Below are 21,540 nucleotides of genomic sequence, written 5' to 3' on the forward strand. Positions count from 1 at the left end.
GGTGGGAGCTGCCCCTGCTCATGGATGAGGGATTGGAACTTGATGATCTCACCTTGCATTCCAAACTGTTCTAGAATCTTTAATTCATTTATACAGAAGAATTTCTCTGATTGATAGAAACCTCTCCAACAGTGTATTTTCTTCTCTAATGCTTTGTGACTGCAGTTCCTGATTAGCAGGTGGTGAGTAATGGATTGTTTTATTTTTAAAGTAAATATCCATAACTGCCGTGTTCTTTTTTCTGATGGCAAAATCCACAGGGAACTGAGGGCCAGTATAGTAGCAAATGCAGTATCTACAAATTTTACTAGCTGGAAGCAGTAACAAATAGAAATACAAAGCTCAACTAGCCTTTGAAATGAACCATAAGTGGTCCTTTTAAGACAATTTTAGGCATGGACTGCTGACCACTGCAAAAGTAATTTAAGCAGCAGATTTTTGAAAGAAACAGAAAAATTAGGAGAGGGGAAAGAGGAACAGTAATGAACACATGAAGGTTTTTTAAGCAGCATTTAGTCAATTATATCCTTCATCCTTCTAATTTTGTTGCACTTTTCAGATTTCTGTTTAAAAGACAATTTTCCCTTAACTGCTTCAAGCTAATTTTTATGTTGTACCTTCTATTGGTTATGTGTCTCACATACTTCAGTTCTCATTTCTTTCATTATCTTCTTGTTCATTGAGCTATTCTTCTTATTAATTTAATTATCTGCTTTTGCTTTCCTTTCATTCAGTTTTATCTTCACTTGTCTTTATAGTATTTTGTCATGTCAGTTCCCTTCTGTTTCACTCTTACTCCTTTCCAGCACTAGCAAAGGAAGCAATTGCCTTGAATTTAGTGAGTTTGGAAGGACCTTTAGCTATCATTAAGGTTTTCTAAGATAGGTGAAAGAATAGTTTCTCCTTGCACTGTACCTTGAATGGCTGGTGCTGACCCCAAGAAAAATTCTTCTTTCATCTGTGGTATATAGAAAATTTACTGCATCATTGACTCAGGAAGACTTTGGTGGGTTTGGTGTGTTCCTCCATATGTCTTCGTTTTTAAATTTTTTTTTGGTAGGGTGTGAAACAGTAGTAAGAAGAGTTCCAGCAATCCAAGATCAAAAAAATAATCTAGAACCCATACTGTAATACCTCTCACTAACTGCTTACTCCAATATCTCTCACTACCTTGCTGACTTGACCCTGTAATTCCAAAGATTTATATCCCATAGGTTTATGGAACCAGAGTGATCTAAAGCATGAGTAGCATGAATAGTACTAATGTACTAGCACAGTAGATATCAGTGTTGATTTTGTTGGTAGTGAATCTACCAATTTAAAACCACAGTGTCTAATCTCCAGTTTTTTCTGTGAAAGTGAGAAAATTTTTGTTCCAAAAGGTGAAACAAGAAACCATACCATCCACTCACTCCCCTTAATAAGTCATGAATGTGTACAGCAAAAAGGAACTTATATTCTCAAGGAAGATTTACACAGAACATAGAATCACAGAATGGAACTTAAAGATCATCTAGTCCCAAACATACACTCCTTACCCACCTATCTGCAGGGACAACTCCCATTAGACCAAGTATATCAAGGCCTTTTCCAGCCTGGCTATGGACACTGTTGGGGTATCTACGACTTCCTTGGGCAACCTGCTACAGATTCTAACAACCCTCACAGTAAAAAATGTCTTCATATATCTCACTTAAATTTCCCCTCTTTCAATTTGTACCCATTATTCCTTCTCCTGTTCTTATTCCTTCCTGACTAAGAGTCCCTCTCTGGCTTCTCAGTAGCCCCACATCTGATACTGGACACCAGAGCTGCAGGCAGTAATTCAGGTGGTGTCTCACAAGAGCAAAGCACAGGGGACAATCACCTCCTTTGACCTGCTGGCCATGTTCCTTTTGATGCAGACCAAATTGGCTGTCTGGGCTGCAAGTGCACATTTCTGGTTCATCTTGAGTTTCTTATCAACCAACACCCCCGATTCTTTCTTCACAGGCCTGCTCCCAATCACTCCTTCACCCAGACTGTGTTTGTGCCTAGGATTGCCACAACTCAGGTGTAAGACCCAGGTGTAGGACTTTGCACTTTGCTTTGTTGCTTTGTTGACCTTCATGACCTTTACACAGGCCCACTCCTCAAGCCTGTCCAGGTCCCTCTGGATGGCATTATGCCCTCCCTCCAGTGTGCTGACTGCCCCACAGAGCTTGGTGTCAGCAGCAAATTTGCTGAGGGTGCACTTGATCCCACTGTCCACATCACCAACAAAGGTGTTGAACAGCATTGGCTGCAGTAGTGACCCCTGAGGGGCACCACTTGACACGTGGACAATGAGCCCCTGGCCACAACTCTCTGCGTGCAGCCCTCCAGCCAGTTCTTTATCCACTGCAAGTTCCATCCATCAAATCCACGTCTCTCCAGTTTGGAGACAAAGATGTCACATGGGACAGTGTCAAAGCCTTTGTATAAGTCCAGGTAGACAATGTCAGTTGTTCTGCCCCTATGCCCCAGGGCTGTAGCCCTGTCATAGAAGGTCACCAGGTCTGGCAGGCATGATTTACCCTTTGTAAAGCCTTGTTGGCTCTTACCAATCACCTCTTTGTCTTCCATGGGCATCAGCAGTTTCCAGGAGAATCTGCTCCATGGTCTTGCCAGGCACAGAGGTGAGACTGACTGCTCTAGTTCCTCAGGTCTTCTGCTTTTCCCATTTTAAAAATGGGGCTTATAAGTCCCTTTTTTGATCATCAGGGACTTCACTTGACTGCTGTAATTTTTTCGACAGTGATGGATAGTGGCTTAACAGTTTTGTCTGCCAGCTCCCTCAGGACACACAGACAAATCTGATCGGGTTCCACGGACTTGTGCACATTCAGGTTCCTTAGATGTTATATCAACAGTATATACTATATACTTCCCATTAAAGACTGAGCTATAGAAGGCATTGAGAACCTTAACCTTCTCTTTGTCCAGGATAACCAGGTCTTCCATATCCTTCTGGAGAGAGCCCACCTTATCCCTACTCTTTCTCTTTCTTGCAACATATCTATAGAACCCCTTACTGTTATCCTTAATATCCTTGGCCACACAGATCTTGCTAAGCCTTGGGTCCCCTCAGTTTGTTACTAGCTTCCCATACAATTACACTGAATTTTGCCCAGGCCACCTATCCATCATTTCCACTTCCTGAAAGCTTCTTTTTTACTCAGAATTTGCATAACAGCTCCTTATCTATCTGAGGCCTCCTGGCATTTTTGCCTAATTTTCTCTGTGTTGGTATCCACTGCTCCTGAGCATAGAGGAGGTGATCCTTGAAACTCAAACAGAATCCTTTGTCCCCTTTACCTTCCAGGATTCTGTACCCTGGGACTCTACTGAGCAGGTCCTTGAAGGACCAGAGTCTGCTCTCCTGAAGTCCCAGACAGTGAGCTCTCATACTTGTCCGGATTCCCTTTAAAGATTTAACATATTTTGATGACTTTGGAGAAGCAGGAGAGCAACCTAGTAATAGTAAAACTGGAATTAGTATCCAGGTCTTCAGAGTTTTGTTCCTGTTACTATGTACCTTGAAGAAAATAGAAAAATTAAGTCTCAGGTTCACTAAATTAAGTTTTCTGTGTCAAAAAACTGCAGAAATCGTGGTCTGAACACTTACAAATTCAATTATTCACTGAAACAGCTTTGCAAAAAGAGAAATTGATGAAGAAACATGAAATGTCTTGTCCAATACCATGGAGCTGTCAAAGTTAGTGTCAAGGCTGGATTCACACTCACATCCCTGTCCTCAAAACACCAGAAGATATCACCCAAGATCCATGAAAGCTCCTAACTGCTAAAAAAAAAAATAAAAAAGGAAACCAGCATATTTCTTCAATGTCTCATAATATTCTAAAACTTTAGGGTACAGAGAAACACAGGTGAGCATGGACCGTAATATAGGTATGGAAGCCATATTAAAGTCATAAAGAGGAACAGCTTCTTGGGTAAAAATCTTGCATTTGAAAATGAAGGAGCACAAGGCAGAAGCATATGAGGCTCCACAGGGAACTGCAAGTTAAAAAAAAATTAACACAAAGGATAAAGAAATCCAAGAAAATTCTCATAAAAGTATTTGGCATTTATATTTGGAAGCTGGCATGGGTTTAAAGTAGAATTTATCCAGGGCTTCAACAAGGACATAGCATGTGATCTAATACTGTGTCTTCCCTGAAATTTACCACTCATAATTCAGCTGACTTTCTATTTCTCACTTCCAACTAAGGTTTTTGGCTAATTCTACTTCAGGTCCTCTCTTCCAGTCTTCTCTTTAAGTCATATAGATTTTTCAGATGCACTTAGCTGCTTCACATTTTAAATCTCTTCAAGTTTTAAGTCTCTTCAAGCTTAATTAACTCACTATTTCCATTGTTCACTTAGAGCTGCATTACTTTTTTGAATTTCTTAATTTTTGCTATCTGCTTCAGTTCCTGGACTTAAATCATATCAGTTTTATATCAACTTTTCAATCACTCTTATCTCAGACATCTATTTTTACATCTTGCTTTAAATCACATCAACTTTCATACTGACGTAAATTATATATTCTAACACTTGTTCTTGGTATATTTACTTATAAAGCATTTCCAATTTGTATAAATCTCTGTATATTTGTTATGTTTGTAGTACATTTATGTGTCATGCTGACTTAATAATTACATTTAAAATTATTTTCCATATGCAAATATTGTCACTGGTAACATAGAATTCTTAAAACAAAATGTTTTTCCTTAACAAAGACCTAAAACAAATCTGAAATTAATGGGTGTCTTTCCAAGTAGCAGTTAGGAAAAATGCAAAGATAGCATTTTAAAAGAAATATACTCCCACATTATTAAACTCAGATCCATTTTCACAGGAAAGATGAAATATGAAATAAATTTAGGATAGAAGAAGAAGATAAATTTTAAAATAGACATACATTATATACTGATGCTATTTTAGTAGCACCTGTTTCTAAATGACAAGATAAGTAATGTAAGCAAATATAGCTTACCAAGCCGATCCAAAAGGAGGAAGACATAACCACTTTTGACTTTGACTTAATCAGAAAGGCAGAAAAGAGTTGACTAACTCTACTACAGCTACTTCTGCAGAAAAGAAATATATCTGCCTTTTTTTCTGACCCTAAATACAATGACTATAGCATCAATGTTCTACCAATCTTAATTGGTCTGGATTTTCAACCATGTACTACCTGCTGTATAGTTGGATTTTCCAAGTTAAACATTGCAATGTTAGAATCTTATTACTCAGCTACACGGAAAAATAGATTGACATGCAGACAACACTATTTCAGGTTGGGGAACTTTGTGTAAATATCCTGTATTAGGCGTCAAGTTGGGTGTCCTGCTAAATACAGGTACCTCAGCTAGTTACCTTCAGAGGCAATTGAAAGAAAATAGCATGTCATGTTATGCCTCATCTCATCAGCTGAATGACACCCTAAAAATGTCTATCCTTTGTGAACAAAAGGAAATGAATAACTAAATCCTAAAGCAATTAGCTGAGGCAAGGAATTCTGCACTGTAAGTATCTTCAGCTAAGCAAGATGCAGACCAGCCATTGTGCACAGAACATGATGCAATGCACAGGACCTCCCACAGGATGAGTAGTGTAGAATTGTGGCTGGTGTAAAATGATGTGGCAATGTGGCTGACAGTTTGTGCTGATCACATTCTTAGATGGCATCAATTTGATCCATTAATATGGATGAAACATGAGAATGATCAACGTCCATAACACAAAAGGATTCAGATAAATCCTAATCAGTATTAAATGAACAATGGCAAAATACCAAAATCAAATAAATAAACAAACAAAAGCAATGGTTTTCAAATTAATCTGTTGATCATAAATGAGAACAGCCCAGACTTCCAAGGATGGGATTGTCCAAAATTTGCATAGTAATTATGTGACCAATAAGAGTATATATGTACTTTGTAGTACTGTGATGACATAACCAAATAAAATGTATAGATATTTTTCACAAATGCATATGAAATGTGTCAACACATTATGTCCCACCATAGGAACAAAGGAATATTTGTGAAGCTGGTCCTAGGAAGTATCCAAATCAGGGTTCTTTCCAGTTAGAGAACAATGAAGAAGGTAAGCACAAAGGACTGTGAATAAGCAGCACTTATTACCAAGTCCATGAGGATGACTGGGAAAAGAAAAACAAACAAACAAAATAAGCAGCATCAGGAGCAAATAAAAGCTCCTTTTGGGGTGAAGGATTGAGTAGTATAAGTGCATCTGGAATAAGTGAGGAAGATGGAGCAAGATGACAATTCCACTTAATTGTCTGACTTCTTTTGTCAAAAACCTATTAAGCCTGCTCACCTTGGTTACAGGAACTTAGCACCACCAAGGGTCATAGCTATTTTTGCTGAAAATGCGGAAATAACTCCACAGACCTGTTTTTTTTTTTTGGTCTTAATCTTAATCTATAGACATATATATTTAGTTGCAATACTTACAAATTTAGCATATAAATCATTATTACTTTGAAATAGATATGTCCAGAGACTTATTCAAATAACAAATACAAAACCTAAAGCTAAAATATGTGAATTACAAATGCTGCAGTTATCTGCATCTCAGAAACTTCTTAGTGTCTTGAAAGTAAACATGGTATATTTTAAAATTATCTGGTTAAAACTGGAGGCTTAAAATAATTACAACAATAAGTATAACTAAATGACAAATAGTTGTTGCCTGCTGCATAAATATAAATGTATAAGAAATCTACTTATAATACAGTATATTCCTAACCATGACAATGTTTCCAATCAACAGTAAAAAATTTCAATAATAACATTTTTTCAGGGACTACTAAGAATTTTTCAGTGACCTAGGAAATTTGTCTAATCAGTAATTTTTCTGAAGCAGAAAAAGACTTTTTAACAGACCTATCTTCTTGAGGTATAAAAAATGAAGACTTTGTTGCCTAAAGTAAACGGGAAGGAAAATACAAAAATAACAAGAATTCCAGGACAGAATCTTTGTCCTTTCAGTACAAAGATATTTCCTTCTTCTCTTTGTTCCTTCTGCATCCTTGCAGCTCTTCCCTCGGAAGAGGAAAATGTCATCAAAAGGCTTTGAAATTTCCTTTACCTTCAGTCTTGGCTCAGAGTCCAAGAAAGTCCTGCTGTAAACAATTCCTTCTCCTCCTGACTCTAGGAGACAGGATGGAAACTTTGGTGGGGAAGAGAAGTGAATCCACCACTAACCAGCTGATGAAAAAGTGATTGATGTAGGACTTACATATAAAAATTGAATCCGTGAAATAGGTAGAATAGCTGAGAAACTGCGAGAACTGGACAGCTTAATTGATGAAATGAAAAGGAATTATGGTCTGAAGGGACAGAATAATTATGGGGAACAGGTCTAATTCCAGAGGATCAGTGTGAACAAATCTTTCAGGGCTGTCAGGGTGCTAAGCAAGGACCAAAGTCATCTTTCTGACACATGCAAGGCAAATTGTATTGTTACATAAATTATTCCAGGAATAAACAGAAATTCCAGAAGCAGAAGACAGAAAAAGAGAAATTCCCACAAGACTCCTCAGCTGTATGTTCATCTCCTTTCGGTAACCTAATATTAAAAACAGAGTAAATGCCAACATCTCTTAGAGCTGATTCTGACCTTGGTGTGTGATTGACCAGACTGTGACAAACAGGCTCAGTCTGGACAGATAAGCATTGAATTCTATAGCTTCTTGCCAATTGGGGAATTACTGTATTTTTATTACCTGTTTCATTAGACTACAGATTCTCACAAAAGTTGTAGGAACTTTAGAAGATATTCAGTTGCCTCAACTAAAACCTGCAGCTCCATTTTAGACACTGTCTGGCAGATATGATAGAAGTAGTAAATCAGTGTGTACCCTTCTGCAGAGGCCACTGGAGGCTTGGTGATGTGATATCTGTATTTAAGGATCTTGAAAATACAGGCACAGGACAATATGGAGGTCCCAGAACTGTGAACCACCTACCAGTGATTAACCACTTCTTATCATTGGAATAGTGTGGCAACACAACAAAGAGCATGTATCCAGCATAAGAGAAACACATAATAGACAACAAATTCACATCTAGGTAGACTTGCAGACCACTGAAGTATGAGTAAGGTGTAAAGTGTATTAACAATTATAAAAATGTTCTTAAGCAACTCCTAGAGGTAAGAAGGAAATCACCAAGACCACCTTCACAGTCTCAATAATATAATAAATATATTAAAGAAAGATATTAAATATATATGATATGATATGATATGATATGATATGATATGATATGATATGATATGATATGATATAATATAATATAATATAATATAATATAATATAATATAATATAATATAATATAATATAATATAATATAATATAATATAATATAATATAATATAATATAATATAAATATATCCTCTTCTGCCTTGTGGAGTGAAATTGAATGGTACAGAGGGGCATAGAATAGATGAGCAATACACCAAGTTAGTATTTATCCTTTTAAAAGTATATATTTAGAATTATAATTGCTATATAATTGTTAGTATCATTATACCTGGAGAAGAAATAATTCTTCAGTTAGTTTGTTAGATCTAACAGTATGTTCTTGATTTTGAGTTTAAAGTGTGTTCTATTTATTCCTAACATACTTTGGAATGGAAAAAGCTGGTAGGGATTGGATAAAGGAAAGCTATTGCACACTACAAGTGAAGAAAAGAAAAGAAAAGAAAAGAAAAGAAAAGAAAAGAAAAGAAAAGAAAAGAAAAGAAAAGAAAAGAAAAGAAAAGAAAAGAAAAGAAAAGAAAAGAAAAGAAAAGAAAAGAAAAAAGAAAAGAAAAGAAAAGAAAAGAAAAGAAAAGAAAAGAAAAGAAAAGAAAAGAAAAGAAAAGAAAAGAAAAGAAAAGAAAAGAAAAGAAAAGATAAAAGAAAGACCCACTTTGGTTGAATGAGGACTGTGGATTGTTTGGAAAGACATCTTAATCTTAACTAATCAAATTATTTTGGATGTAGAGTTGGAATAGAACAATATTTTGTGAGTTGGTGAGTCAAGGCCTTGTGACCCAAGAAAAGCAAGAACTCTACGTGTCTAAACCTGGGTTCAAGACCTGCTGAAGAGGTTTAAATTTCTATGTGCAAAGACAGGAAACAAGGAACTTGGAAAAAATACAAACAGGTTTTGTTTTATATTCACTGTAAGGTTCCTGTTTTTTTTAACACCTGAGAAGTATTTTGTCTGGAATAGGAAACTGTATTATAAATTTGAATGTACCATGTTCTTCTACCACACTTACTCTGAGGTGGTGTGGCAGAATTTTCAGCATATTTACCATTGTTCACATGGATTTGGGTTTTTGTGCACATTTTTTTTCAAATTTGTAACTATAAATATTTTTTTACACTGAATTAATTCCTAATTCCACAAATGCTTCCATAAATTTCACTACTTTACATGATTTTAATTCCATAACCTTTCTAAATGCAGCTTTGCTAATTAGTTTGACGTAGCTATAGAAGAAGCAACTGTTTTTATTGTTGTGATTATACACTCTTTAGGAATGACAAAATCATGGAATCATTGAAGTTGGAAGAGCCTTTCAAGATCATCTAGTCCAATGGCCAACCCAGCACCACCACAATCATCACTAAACCATGTACCCAAGGGCCATGCCGAGACCTCTCTTGAACACTCTACCAAGTCTCTGGGCAAATTATTTAAATGTCTAACCACACTTTTAGCTGAGAAGGAAAAGAAAATATAGTATCTAATCTGAACCTCTCCTGGCACAAGTTAAGGCCATTTCCTTTGGCCTTTTTACTTGAAACTAGACAGATAGTTGAGAAAGATCAATGAGGTCCCCCCTGAGCCTCTTTTTCCTCCAGACTAAACAGCGATCTTTCTTCAGACTTTAAGGAATGAAAATCTTTAAGAGCCAAGAGGAGTATAGACATTTGACATCAGCACCTTATATACAGCAAGGGCAATTTCAGAACACCTGAATTCTGAAAGCAAAAAAGAGATGACAAAATTTAAAGTCAAGTTTTACTGCTTTGTTAGGAACATGGCTCCAATGGCCTATAGATTGATTCTGGTTTTAACTTTTGTGAATAACTTAGAAATTGTTCAGTCATCAGTTATAACACTGAAGGAAGATAAATTTGTACACTTTCCTTTACCATTCAGAGAGAGGTTTTAGCTCATTATTTTTAATCACACCTCTACTTTGGTTACAGTTTAAAATCTGTCATCCAGAAATCCCTGAAGCTTACAGTGTTTCTTAGTTTGCTGAAAATACTTTTGCCTTTGGCTGCCCTTAGGGTTGAGGCTAGAAGAGCCCAGGGAAGTATGCCAAGACGGATGCACAAAGAACTCTACTGGGTTTGTAGCACTTTATAACATTTTCCTTGAAGGACAGCAAATAATATCAGAGTGTTTGAATACTGGGAAAAAAGCCCCCAACAAATTCAGTGAGAAAAAATAATAAAATTGAAAGTACTTGTATTGCTTTAAAGCACTTGTATTCTACATCAGGGCAAAAATGTTCAACTCTTTTTATTAAAAACTTAACACCTCTGACAATGTAATCTATGAATGAACTATTAATAATTACTTTGCTCAAAAGAAAAAAATCCTCCTCCTGGTTTTACTGGCTTCTAGGTATTATAGTAAATATGTTTTCATTCGTATAATCAATAACTTTTACATTTCCTTGTGGAGCAATTTTGCTAATTTATTTTCCTCTCCTCATCTTTAATCTTGGTTACAACTAAAAGGGGTAGAATTCAAAAGGTAAGTGAAACATCACTATTTTCCTCAGCTCTATAGCATGCAATTTGATCTATGTAAAGTTGTGCACTGTCATTGTTGGTGGACATTACTGTATATATTCAGCAATCTGAAGGGTGTTAGACCAGCACCTGAGACTGTGCTCATTGTGTGGTACCTAAAACTCTGTTTTCTGTCTGACACAGCTCAGATGAGGATGTGAAACTCTAATAAGGGATAAAAAAAATCAAGACCAGGATCAAAAGGCTGGTACTAAAATGATAGCTAGCTACAAAGATAATAAACAAACCCAAGGTCAAATTATATTAAAGAACTTTTTGAAGCATTGATTTTCAAAAAAATATCCACTGAAGTAAACATTTTTATGGAAATAAATATAGGGGATTTTTTATTAGGATATAATATTTTATTATTTTAAAGGAAGCTTTAGAGTGCTGAACATCAAAAAATAAACATACCCAGCTCTAAAGAGAGCCTGTTTTTCCAGGTACCTTCCTTAGGGCACTGTATCACTCTGCAGTCTGAGAACTAAATTAAGCTTTGATGTTCAGAGTTACTGAGACTCTCTGCATCCCCTTGAGTGAATCTGGTCATTGTTCTTTAAATCAATTAATTAAAAAAATATTAGTTACATCCCTTATCTTGAATGTTTATTACAGGAAGACTAAGTGTTCTGATTCTTTGAGATGTTGGATTTTACTGTAATCACCACAGTCACTCTAAAGGTGATGGTCTCCACAAGAAGAGGAAAAAAAATTGGCTTGGCACAAGCACCAGTAAACAAAATATACCAGCAGGCCAGAGTATGAGAAGAACCAAAATAGACAAAGCAAGCTGAGAACATAAACATGACCTAGCATGTCATTCTAAAAATTACAGACATGCAGGACTGTTAACTATTTACCAGTTCTGCAATTTGATAAATTTGATGACTTTGAAGACAAACAGTACAAAGCTCAGGGATTTAGAGCAGTGTGAGCAGTGTAGAGGTGCTATGCTACTAACTCCGCAGAGAAATTAATTTTTTCAATTTGAGGAAAAAAGATGTGATGAGCATGTCAAACTAACTGGGAATTTCTGCTTTATATTTGCTTCAGATTAAACAGTCATGGATAGTTGAGCTTCTGATCATGTATGTTATACAAGATCTGAAGATTTTTGTGGTTTTGTTATGCCTCAGATGGGTTTGTGGACAAGTAAAAGTGAACTCCATAGGGATGCACATTGAAATGCCCTGCTGGAACATATAAGCAGTAAAATAAATTAGGGCATATTCTGATATTTCATAGGAAACTTACTTTGTAAAGTTCAAGAATGAACAGAAAACATTCTTCATAGGAAATTAGAATTTTAGAAAAAAATTCTACACTTTGTGTTTATCATATAATGACAATGTTTATTTTAACGCAGGTAGAGTGTGATGTATATGTATTTAAATCTCATGGTTTGTTGAGCCCCATGTAATAAACTCAGTGAATCACTGTATTTGCAGCCTTGAGAAGAATTAATTATAATCCCATATCCACAACAAGCTTTAAACACATTCATTTGCACAGAAAATGCAAAAGCATTTTCCAGATCTCTACTGTCTCTGAAATATAAATAATTTAATTTTCAGGGGGAAGAAGTTGGTGTTTTGCTTATCTATCATATGGTAGTGACTTCCTCCACCTCTACTGATCATACAAGTGAACATTATGATCTTTTTTCTTCAGTCTTTCTTCTCAGTCTCTCCTCTTAAGGTAACAGAGACATCATCCTTAATTGCTTGGTAACTTAAAAATATTGTAGAATATACTGTTTAGAGTCACATGAGTCAGTGTGATAAGGTAAAAAATGCCAGCAACTTTTATACCCCGTGCCTATGTTTTATGGTGTATTTTCTAGATGAAAATTTCTAGAAATATCTGCATAAACCAAAATACCCATAAATCAGCAATATATAAATTCTTTTTTTTAAAGTTTAGCAACAGAATTATTTCAATGGATGTGTGTTTAAAATTTTTCTGCATACAAGTAGGTTATAATTTCTTCCTGTTTCTCTTGATCAAATTTAGATAAAAAATCAGGACACAATCTTTTTCTTTGTGTTGTTTTGACCACGTGATACCATTGAAGATATTTTCAGCCAAGAGGAATACAAAAATAAGGGTGTAAAAGAGTAGAAAAACAGTCATGAATATGTCATACCAGGAAGCGTTAGCTATTTTAGGATATCATAGATGTTCTTCAATTTAAAACTGCATTACTGTGTTGCCACATTTCTTCATATAATGGTTCATACAATTTTCTCTAATTATAAATGCACCATGAAAAAAGATTCCTGATTGGATTTTTCACATATTTCTATGGAGCTCAGCAATAATGATAGCTCTGTGATGAACAGAAATTTGCAAATTCATTTTTTTCTTTATTTACTCTTCTGATTGTTATCCATATACAAATATAAAAGCACACTGAGTCAGCAGTAGTTAAATTTTCTTCAGTACATAGGATAGTTAAGCATATTATGCAGTTAGACTAGAAATGCTGGTAATTAGAGTTATTGAATCTGGCTGGAAACAATTACATTAATTTCCGTTGATTTTATCACAGTGCTCAAAAACATTATCAAACATAAAGATAAATGTATGAAATCCCACTAATATAAGGTTTTATTAAGGCCATAAAACAAAGCTAGTCAATGAATGAGAGAATGTAAAATAACCTATCTTTTTAATGGTGTCTCTTTGTTTTTCTCTAAGCTCATGATGAAAGGATGTAGGCCTGGATTCAACCTTGGTGTAACTCCACTGAAGTTAGCAGAGATACACCAAACGTGGTTTTGCCCCAGAGGATTTTAGATTCATTTATTTTAAATGAAGTCTATACATATTTTAAAACGAGCATTGCCCTTCAGAATGCCAAAGCAGTGAGTGTAAAAAGAAAGACATCCTGAAAGATAAAATAAAATGTGTGTGATACGAAGTATTTTAGGACAGAAAGTCGAACAATTTAACCACATTTCCAGCCTCATTCGTCTGACTTATTTTGCTTATGCAATGCCTGTGAATTAAACTCTGGTAAAGGCAGGAGAGGACAAATCATATGCCCCTTGTGCTTCTGATTGACTTGGAACCTTCCTAAAAGGGACCGCATCATTCACTTGTTGGGTATGCTGTCTTACTCAGAAAAACAGAAAGAAAGAGATGATGCCTTTAGATGTGGTATGCCATCCCCCAAGAAGAAAGGGTAGAGCCTTTAGTTAACTTTTTTTTTTTTTTTTAATGCATTTACAGTTTTACAACTGCTGTCTGAAGAGAGTTATAGGCTGCATAGAGATGTGCATGTGCAATCTTCACCCCAAATCTTCCTTCCCAGCATGTAGAAAGGTGGGAGAAAATGCAAAGGTTATGGAATGCTGCCTTACTCTGCTGTTAAAGATGGAAGTTAATTTTTAAAGGGATGTAGGATCAGTTGCTATGTTCATATTGCTACATGAATTGCAGATCTAGTAATAAACTTCAAAGTGTTCAGAGTCCCCTCTTCCATCTACTCTGTTGTTTTTTAGACAGGTGTATGCCCTAGCGTTCCCCTCTTGGCTTCCAGCTGCTGCTTCGAAAGATTGCTAGTCTCCTGAAAGTCCTGGATTGTGTCTGTAAGCTTCATATTAATGTGTGAGACATCATAGGGCAAAAGAATGGCTGCAGCTGGCTGAGTATGAGCTACTGTACCTCCTTCTATGAAACACAAGGACAATATCACTACAATTTGCTATAGTCTAAGTGGGATGGAGAAGAAAGCATAAAATGTTTCCTTTCTGCTATCAGTTGAAAGGACTGAATCTACTTGCATGTGAGGCTACAGTAGAAACCATATTTCCATATCAACCATAGTTACTGGACTCTTTCCCTGAGGCAAACAGCAAATATGAATTCTTGCTACTTGTGAGAGGTTAGTAAGGGAATACAATTTCTCTGAAAAATAAGGAGCTTTTTGTCGGTTTTTGTTTGTGTGTTTTTGTGCTTATGCAAGTCTATTCTCTTATGGCATGTTCAGCAGGATTATGCTTTCCTTAAGTAAATGCAGTGTTTTAGAAATCGTGGTAGGCAGATTTACAAATATGTACGTTATATCTAAACAGGGACGAAGAAGATGTCTGTTGGGCTGTAGCCAGCCTCCCTTACCAGTGAGCACATATACTACTCTCAGCATGAAATTGCAGCCAGCTAGGATGTGTGAACATGCTGCTTCTGTTTTACACGAGAAACTCTGTGACATTCTTCAATATGCTCTGCCTGGAAGAATCACTATGAAGGACTCAAAGCATTACCTACATAATGACATGATCAGGTTGAATTTAGTTGTATAATTGAAGACCTATAGTTTACAAATGCTAAATATTTTGATGGCTATGTTTTTACTTGTTTTAATCAATAAATTACAAATAGTTACAGCAAGTACAAGGAACCTACAAGTCAGTACTGAGATATCAGGATATGCGTATGTTAGAAATTCAGTAGGAATTAATTTTCATGCTACCTCTGCTACAGGCTGAAAAGTGGGAACCAAAAGAGCCAATGTCCCAAAGGAGAGGAATATGAGAGTCTGACAGTAGAACACAATAAAAAGAAGGAAGGTTATAGTTAACATATGTGCCATAAATATGGCTTTTTCCTTTGCATGGATACTAAACTGACATATTGGGTTAGGCACTCTTACTCAGGTAAGATTTGGTTTCAGACCAGAAAAACTCTCACACAGGTATTTGCAAAGGTTCAGCTATGTCTTCCCCATAGAACTAGCTGGATTTTGATCCATAGATATTATAGAGAATGAAAGATGTAATTTTTTTTTTTCCTTAGATTCCTATCAGTTTCTTCTGACTTCTATAATTAGTTTAGAAAAAGATTGCAGTAGCACAGGGATTATTACACAGTTATTTTAGGATGACATTTTGCAGACTACGTTTATGCTGGCATGCTTCTAGAGCAGCAGGTATAGACATGAATGACTGGGAGACTACCAGCTATGCTGAATGCATGCAGAAAAATACCTCTTCCTTCTCATATTCTCAATTTTTTATTAGGAAGATTGATACTGGTTTCTCATGTTAAATATTACAGATACATTAAGAGTCAGAAACTCTTACTGAATGACTTCCTTTCAACAAAAAGAGGTGTGTAAACTAATTTCATCTGACCTGCACCCAGAGAATGCTTACATTATCAGTCTCTCACTATACCTTTTCTCTTTAACAGCAGTTTTTATTTTGATTCCAGTAGTGGTAAAGACAGAGTAATCTGTAATCTGCTACATAAATCTAAACTGTATTAATCTTATATTGAGGAACACTATACTGTTTATCATTTATTAAAAATAACAGAACTAAAGCAGATGTTAACACCAATCTAACAGTTAATTGGCTCATCTATTTTCATATTTAGAGTTAAACTTCAACAGAAATAATAATTGGGAGATGAAGAGCTAAGATCTGAACACATATTTAGATAGATGATCAGATACAGCTCTTTTTGGGAGAAATTTAGAATTTTATTGGGGGACAAGATTCCTTGGCTTTTCTTTTATTTGCTTTTGTTAAGTAGTTCTGTAAATGGCTGATTTTTATTTTCTATGGAAAAAGGTAAAATGTTGTCCTTTAAGTTTTCTTAAATTAAAAATGCCTACAGTCAGTTCTCTCACTCTTTCACTAAGGGCAGTACACAGCCCTGTAGGTGTTCTTTATAAGCAGCACACAATTACTGCTGTATGCTGTATTCTGACCTTTTTATTGGTGCCCTGTATGTCCTTTCCACTACATCTGGGATATGCTAATCAGGCTCCTGACAGAGACTGAAATTTATTGATCACATTACCCCTGAAATGTTTTTGGGTCTGTTCTTTTTTGTTTGTTTGTTTGTTTGTTTGTTTTTTTTTGCACTGGCTCAGCTCCCTGTTCCTTGTGCTGATTAAAAAAATGTGATTCCACACCAAACAGTACATGTCTTTAACTGGCATTCGCTTATGAATCCATGCCCTGAGTCAAACAGTTGTTGGAAGAAGTCCTGCTTCCCTGATGTGACTCCCTTTGTGCAACATACACTATTTATGCTTTGTGGAAGTCTCTGAAGATCATGAAAGTTTCAGAACACCCACCTTCTGTTTTGATGAGTGGGAGGAGCTGACAAATGCTGGAAGGATTAAGAAATTTGTTTTGTGATAGCCTAGATCCACCTAGTGAGCATCATTTATCCTGATTTCTAACTAACTTCTAATATTTATATATATACTTTTTTTTTTCTTTATGGAGGAATCTCTAAAAAGAAAAAAGAATTATACTGCTCTGCCAGGCAAAATTGTTCTGGGCAACTCTTATGACTGACAAGATGAGGGATTCAGAAAGGTGAAATGTGACTCAGAAACATCTTAACTCCTTTTTCCACTCCTGAGGTCTTTCAGCAGGTCACATACATTCTGGTCCTAATGTGAGTGAATATTCTGTTGGCTTGGTGATAGGCATTTGCATTATACCATTGCATGTGTAGGTTCCTTGAGATGCTCTTTGCATGCTCTACTTGAGACACCAAACGATGCCCATTTTTTATAGCTAATGCAATTTAGGAGATAAGTTTTTTCTTAGATTGTAACTAGGGAAAAAGTATCAGCTTTCTAACTAAATACTCCCTTATTTCATAAAATGAACATTCAGTTTCTACACAAATCTGAGCCATCTTCAAAAACAATATAAAAGTGGTCTCTGCACTAAGGTTAAAGTTACACAAGAATTATTTATCCAGCGGATTTCCACAATTTCAGAAGAAAATTTGACAGATACTTAATTAAGTATAAGAAAGACACAATCTTGACTTGTCACTGAAAATAGAATCATGAACCTATTTTTATACTGAACCTATTTAAATATGTAGAAATATTTTTGTCTTTATACTATGCTCCTTTCATTTTCATATTATGAAAGTCAAATTTGAAAAGAAAATAAACAGTTTGATTTAGAATCAAATCAGAGTCTGGACATGTGTTTCGCTCCTCGGTTCAAAAGACTTACAACTAACAGGCTCATTGACTTATATGTTACTACAATCTGAATATCAAGACTGCTGCTGTTAGCAGTCTTTTATCCACAAAAGGTCTACCATTTTATATTTTCATAGCAAAAGAGAGATTAAAAAAATAGTTTTGCACATGCAAACAATTTATCATACTGTTTTCTTTTAATTTTTATTTGAGAGACAAAAGGAAAGCTAAAGTTACACTATTAGCTTCAGATATAAGGTTAAGATTCTTATATCATAATACGAGCCTAGTAATAAAAAACTTATTGGTAAGTGTTGCAGCGTCACTAACAAGTACATATTGACAAATACATATTAACAACATACATGTTTTTCAACTAAAAATTGCACTGATTTAAAGTGTGTGGTATTTCCTTCAACAAGTTTAATAAAGAAATTCTGCTGAACAGCATACATGTCATGTTAAGAGACGTTAAAAGTATGGCCGTGTCCAGTGCTCTGGCTGAGTCCCGCTTGCCCAGCTGCTGGAGCCAGTTTTGAGGACCAGGGGTCTGTCCCCAGGCTGAGGGGAACAGTGGCTGCTTTCCTGATTGCAGGTACAACCACTAACAATGCTGCTCACTTATTCCAGAGACAGATGCACACACAGACACACAGGCACACACAGGCACACACACACACACATGCACACACACACACACACACACACACACACACACACGCACGCACACACACATACACACTGGTGTGGGCGGTCACACAGGTGTCACATACAAGGCACTGCCTTCAACAGTCCTTGGGCTGCAGAGGCAGGAGGTCACTGCTGCAGGCACACACACAGCGCTCTCCAGGTTCACAAACACGTGCACATTTGTTGTTCCCTCGGGAATTAGCAAGGCTCTTTTGTCTGCCTGGGACTCCTGCCACCTGGACCCTTCCCCTTCCACAGATCTCCTCCCTGCTGGCTGGTCCAGCTTGGTAATCACTGCACACACGCAGCACTCACACAAGCGCCCCACAATCTGGTGCCCCAGCAAGCAGTGTGAACCCTCCACCCACCTGATACCCCTGCTGCCCCTTTGTCAGCTGGTCCAGCTTAAGGTTTGCCTGAGAACATTCAAACACACTGCCCAGAGCCCCAGCAGCCAGCACATGGCACACAGCCTCCGTCCTGTGGTACCACTCCATCCATGAGCAAAGAGCTCTTCACACACAGTGGTGTCCTGAGTTTTTTGGGATCTGCACCATTCCTACTCCATGTGTGGAGGTTAAAAATGCCCACTCATTCCAATGACTGAGACCACACTTGCTCCCATAGCTGACACCACAGGTTAGGGGTACCCATTCCCCAGTGGCTGGCACCAAATTCCACTCACACATATACAGGTCTCACCAGCAGCTGTAATTCAGCCATTGCATTACACAAATACACACAAGATAAAGAATAGGATTACACAAAGAGAGAGTTAAGAAAATATTACTTTAATATCCTCATGTTTTTTGGGGCAATGGTTAGAGACAAGGACAACGCACACCCTGACATCCATGTAGCAAAGAGAGCATTTATTGTATGAGCCCCTGTTATATAGGGTGTTTTGAAAAACCCAGTCTGGATAGCTCATTGGTCTGATCTTTGACACCAGCTCCCGGACCAGTGAGATGTCTGCAGCCGAGATGGAGCATAATTGGTTGAGGTTCCTGTCAGTCAACCCAGGGGCAGGTTTTATGGAGCAGTCTGGGTTTCTTAATTATAGCAGAATTAATTGCCCAGTACAAGACAGCTTGTACAGTAACAATAAAATGTTTAAGAACAAAATATGATAAGATAGGATAGACTGAGGTGATATGACACAGGGCTCAGTCAGAGAAATATGCTGACTGACCTCATTTTTCACATAGCTGCTCCTTTTTACACCATTTTCTGTTTGCCCCTCACTTTGTCGCTCCCTGCTTGCCCTTACCCTGCACATTGTCTCACCAGCTGGCATACTCTCATTGACCTCCTCCCATGTACCAAAAACCAGTGTCCTGGTTTGCCTGCAGCTTCCTGAGAGCACATAATTTAGTGCTAATGAGCAGGTTTGTTTCCTGTTCTCTTTATAAGCATTAATTGCTCAGGTTTTATGTCTGTGTCTTGTCTTCCTCCCCTTCCTTATCCTTACAACTGAAAAAAGGAACATTCTCACCATCCATATGGCCTTAGTGATTTGGGTGACTAACCACAATTGTTTATATCACAACCCCTGCTATCTGTGTGGTCAGGTTTGTCTCTGTGTGTTCTTGTTTATGACTCCTTTGACCAGATAACCTTAATGGCGCAGACACTTACCTTACACTTACCCTCACATATTATTTTCAACCACACTAACGCCATTTCAGAGGAGAAAACACATGTAAATCATACAATACAAAACAGAAAAAAACCCCAAACCAAACCAACCAACCAACCAACCAAACAAACAAAAAAACGCAAAAAAACCAACACAACACAACAAAACAAAACCCAGAAGACAAAGTAGGGACAAAACACAAGTAGGGAATGTGATTGAAGATGTCTTTTTATGAAAACAATTTGAAACAATATTATTTTATGTAAAGCAGAATCGTCCTACAGTTAATGATCCATAAGTAGGAGTACCATAAATAGAGAAGGAAGAGGTTCTAGAAAGGTTTTCAGATTAACTCCTTTGTTAAATTTCTCAGATGAACTCATTCTTTCTCATATGTGCAAACTCCTGAAGGACACCAGAAGTCTTACACACATTTACAGATTAAAATCACAGCTGTACATTATTACACATTACACAGTTGGTTACACCCAGGTTTTGTATTTATATTAAAACATACAATTTTAAATATAAATGCTTAGCCAATATTACTTTTTCAATAGTCTTTCATGAGTAAGTAAAATTATGTCAGAAAGAGATTCTGCTATTTCCTAGTAATATTTCTTTGAAACTCAAATTTAGGAGAGAAAAGACCTTTATGAAGTAAACCTGTGAGCTCCAGCTCATCCAAGGATCTACTCTAAATATTCTCATTTAGGGAATAAAAATATATTTATGCGTCAAGTGTTGATAAACCAGAGTAACAGTAATTTGTTTTTGTTTACTGACCTCTGATATAGTCTTTCATTTGTTCCTTAAAGAATACATTTAATGAGTCTCTTTACCTCATTTCATTCTCCTTCTCTTACCCTTGGATTTCACTCTTATATAGATTGTTATTTTCTTTTCCACAGCTATAACTTCAGAAGCAGAATCTTCTAGGGGAATGATTTTCTCCTGCTGTGCTCCCAAGGGTCTAGTTATGCCCCTTATAGTGATGTCCCTGGTGACTATTTTGTTTAGACTTGAGAATATCTGCTTTACTTTTGTATTTTAGCAGTAAAAAAATAGTATCAGTCACAGTGACAATAGCAATAGTGAAAACCTGTAGGGAAAAAGGATGAAATCCACCACAGACAGGTCAATGAGAAAAATCCAAGATGACATTTTGTCCCCAAATTTGAATATTACAGTATCCAGATGCAAATTTGTCGGTTGAAAGAAATTAAGATGAAACAACCTCTTATTAGCTTGCACCGTGATCCTACAGTGGGGTTAGAGATAGAAATTTTCCCACAGTTATTCTTGTGCTGCCACTGTTTTAGGAATTATATATTAGATCCTAATTTCTATTTGAGTAGAAAACAAATGTGTGAATGGC

General features: G+C 36.5%; 1 protein-coding gene across 14 annotated transcripts in view; it reads left to right on the top strand.

Moving 5' to 3' along the window:
• Nucleotides 1-21,540, top strand: part of TAFA5 (TAFA chemokine like family member 5) — a 466,608-nt gene that overhangs the window by 437,783 nt on the left and 7,285 nt on the right. For 8 of the 14 annotated variants that reach the window (XM_064422126.1, XM_064422127.1, XM_064422129.1 and 5 more), the window contains one exon: nucleotides 12,441-12,564. The exons of 4 other annotated variants lie outside the window; for them this stretch is intronic. In XM_064422126.1, coding sequence (XP_064278196.1) covers nucleotides 12,441-12,563 — 123 coding nt within the window. In that variant the 3' untranslated portion in view covers nucleotide 12,564. Of the gene's footprint in view, nucleotides 1-12,440; nucleotides 12,565-14,372; nucleotides 14,756-21,540 lie in introns of all 14 variants that reach the window. 2 more of the 14 variants (XM_064422133.1, XM_064422141.1) reach the window with 1 other exon arrangement.

Source organism: Passer domesticus, chromosome 5 (genome assembly GCF_036417665.1).
Source record: "Passer domesticus isolate bPasDom1 chromosome 5, bPasDom1.hap1, whole genome shotgun sequence".
Lineage (NCBI taxonomy): Eukaryota > Metazoa > Chordata > Aves > Passeriformes > Passeridae > Passer > Passer domesticus.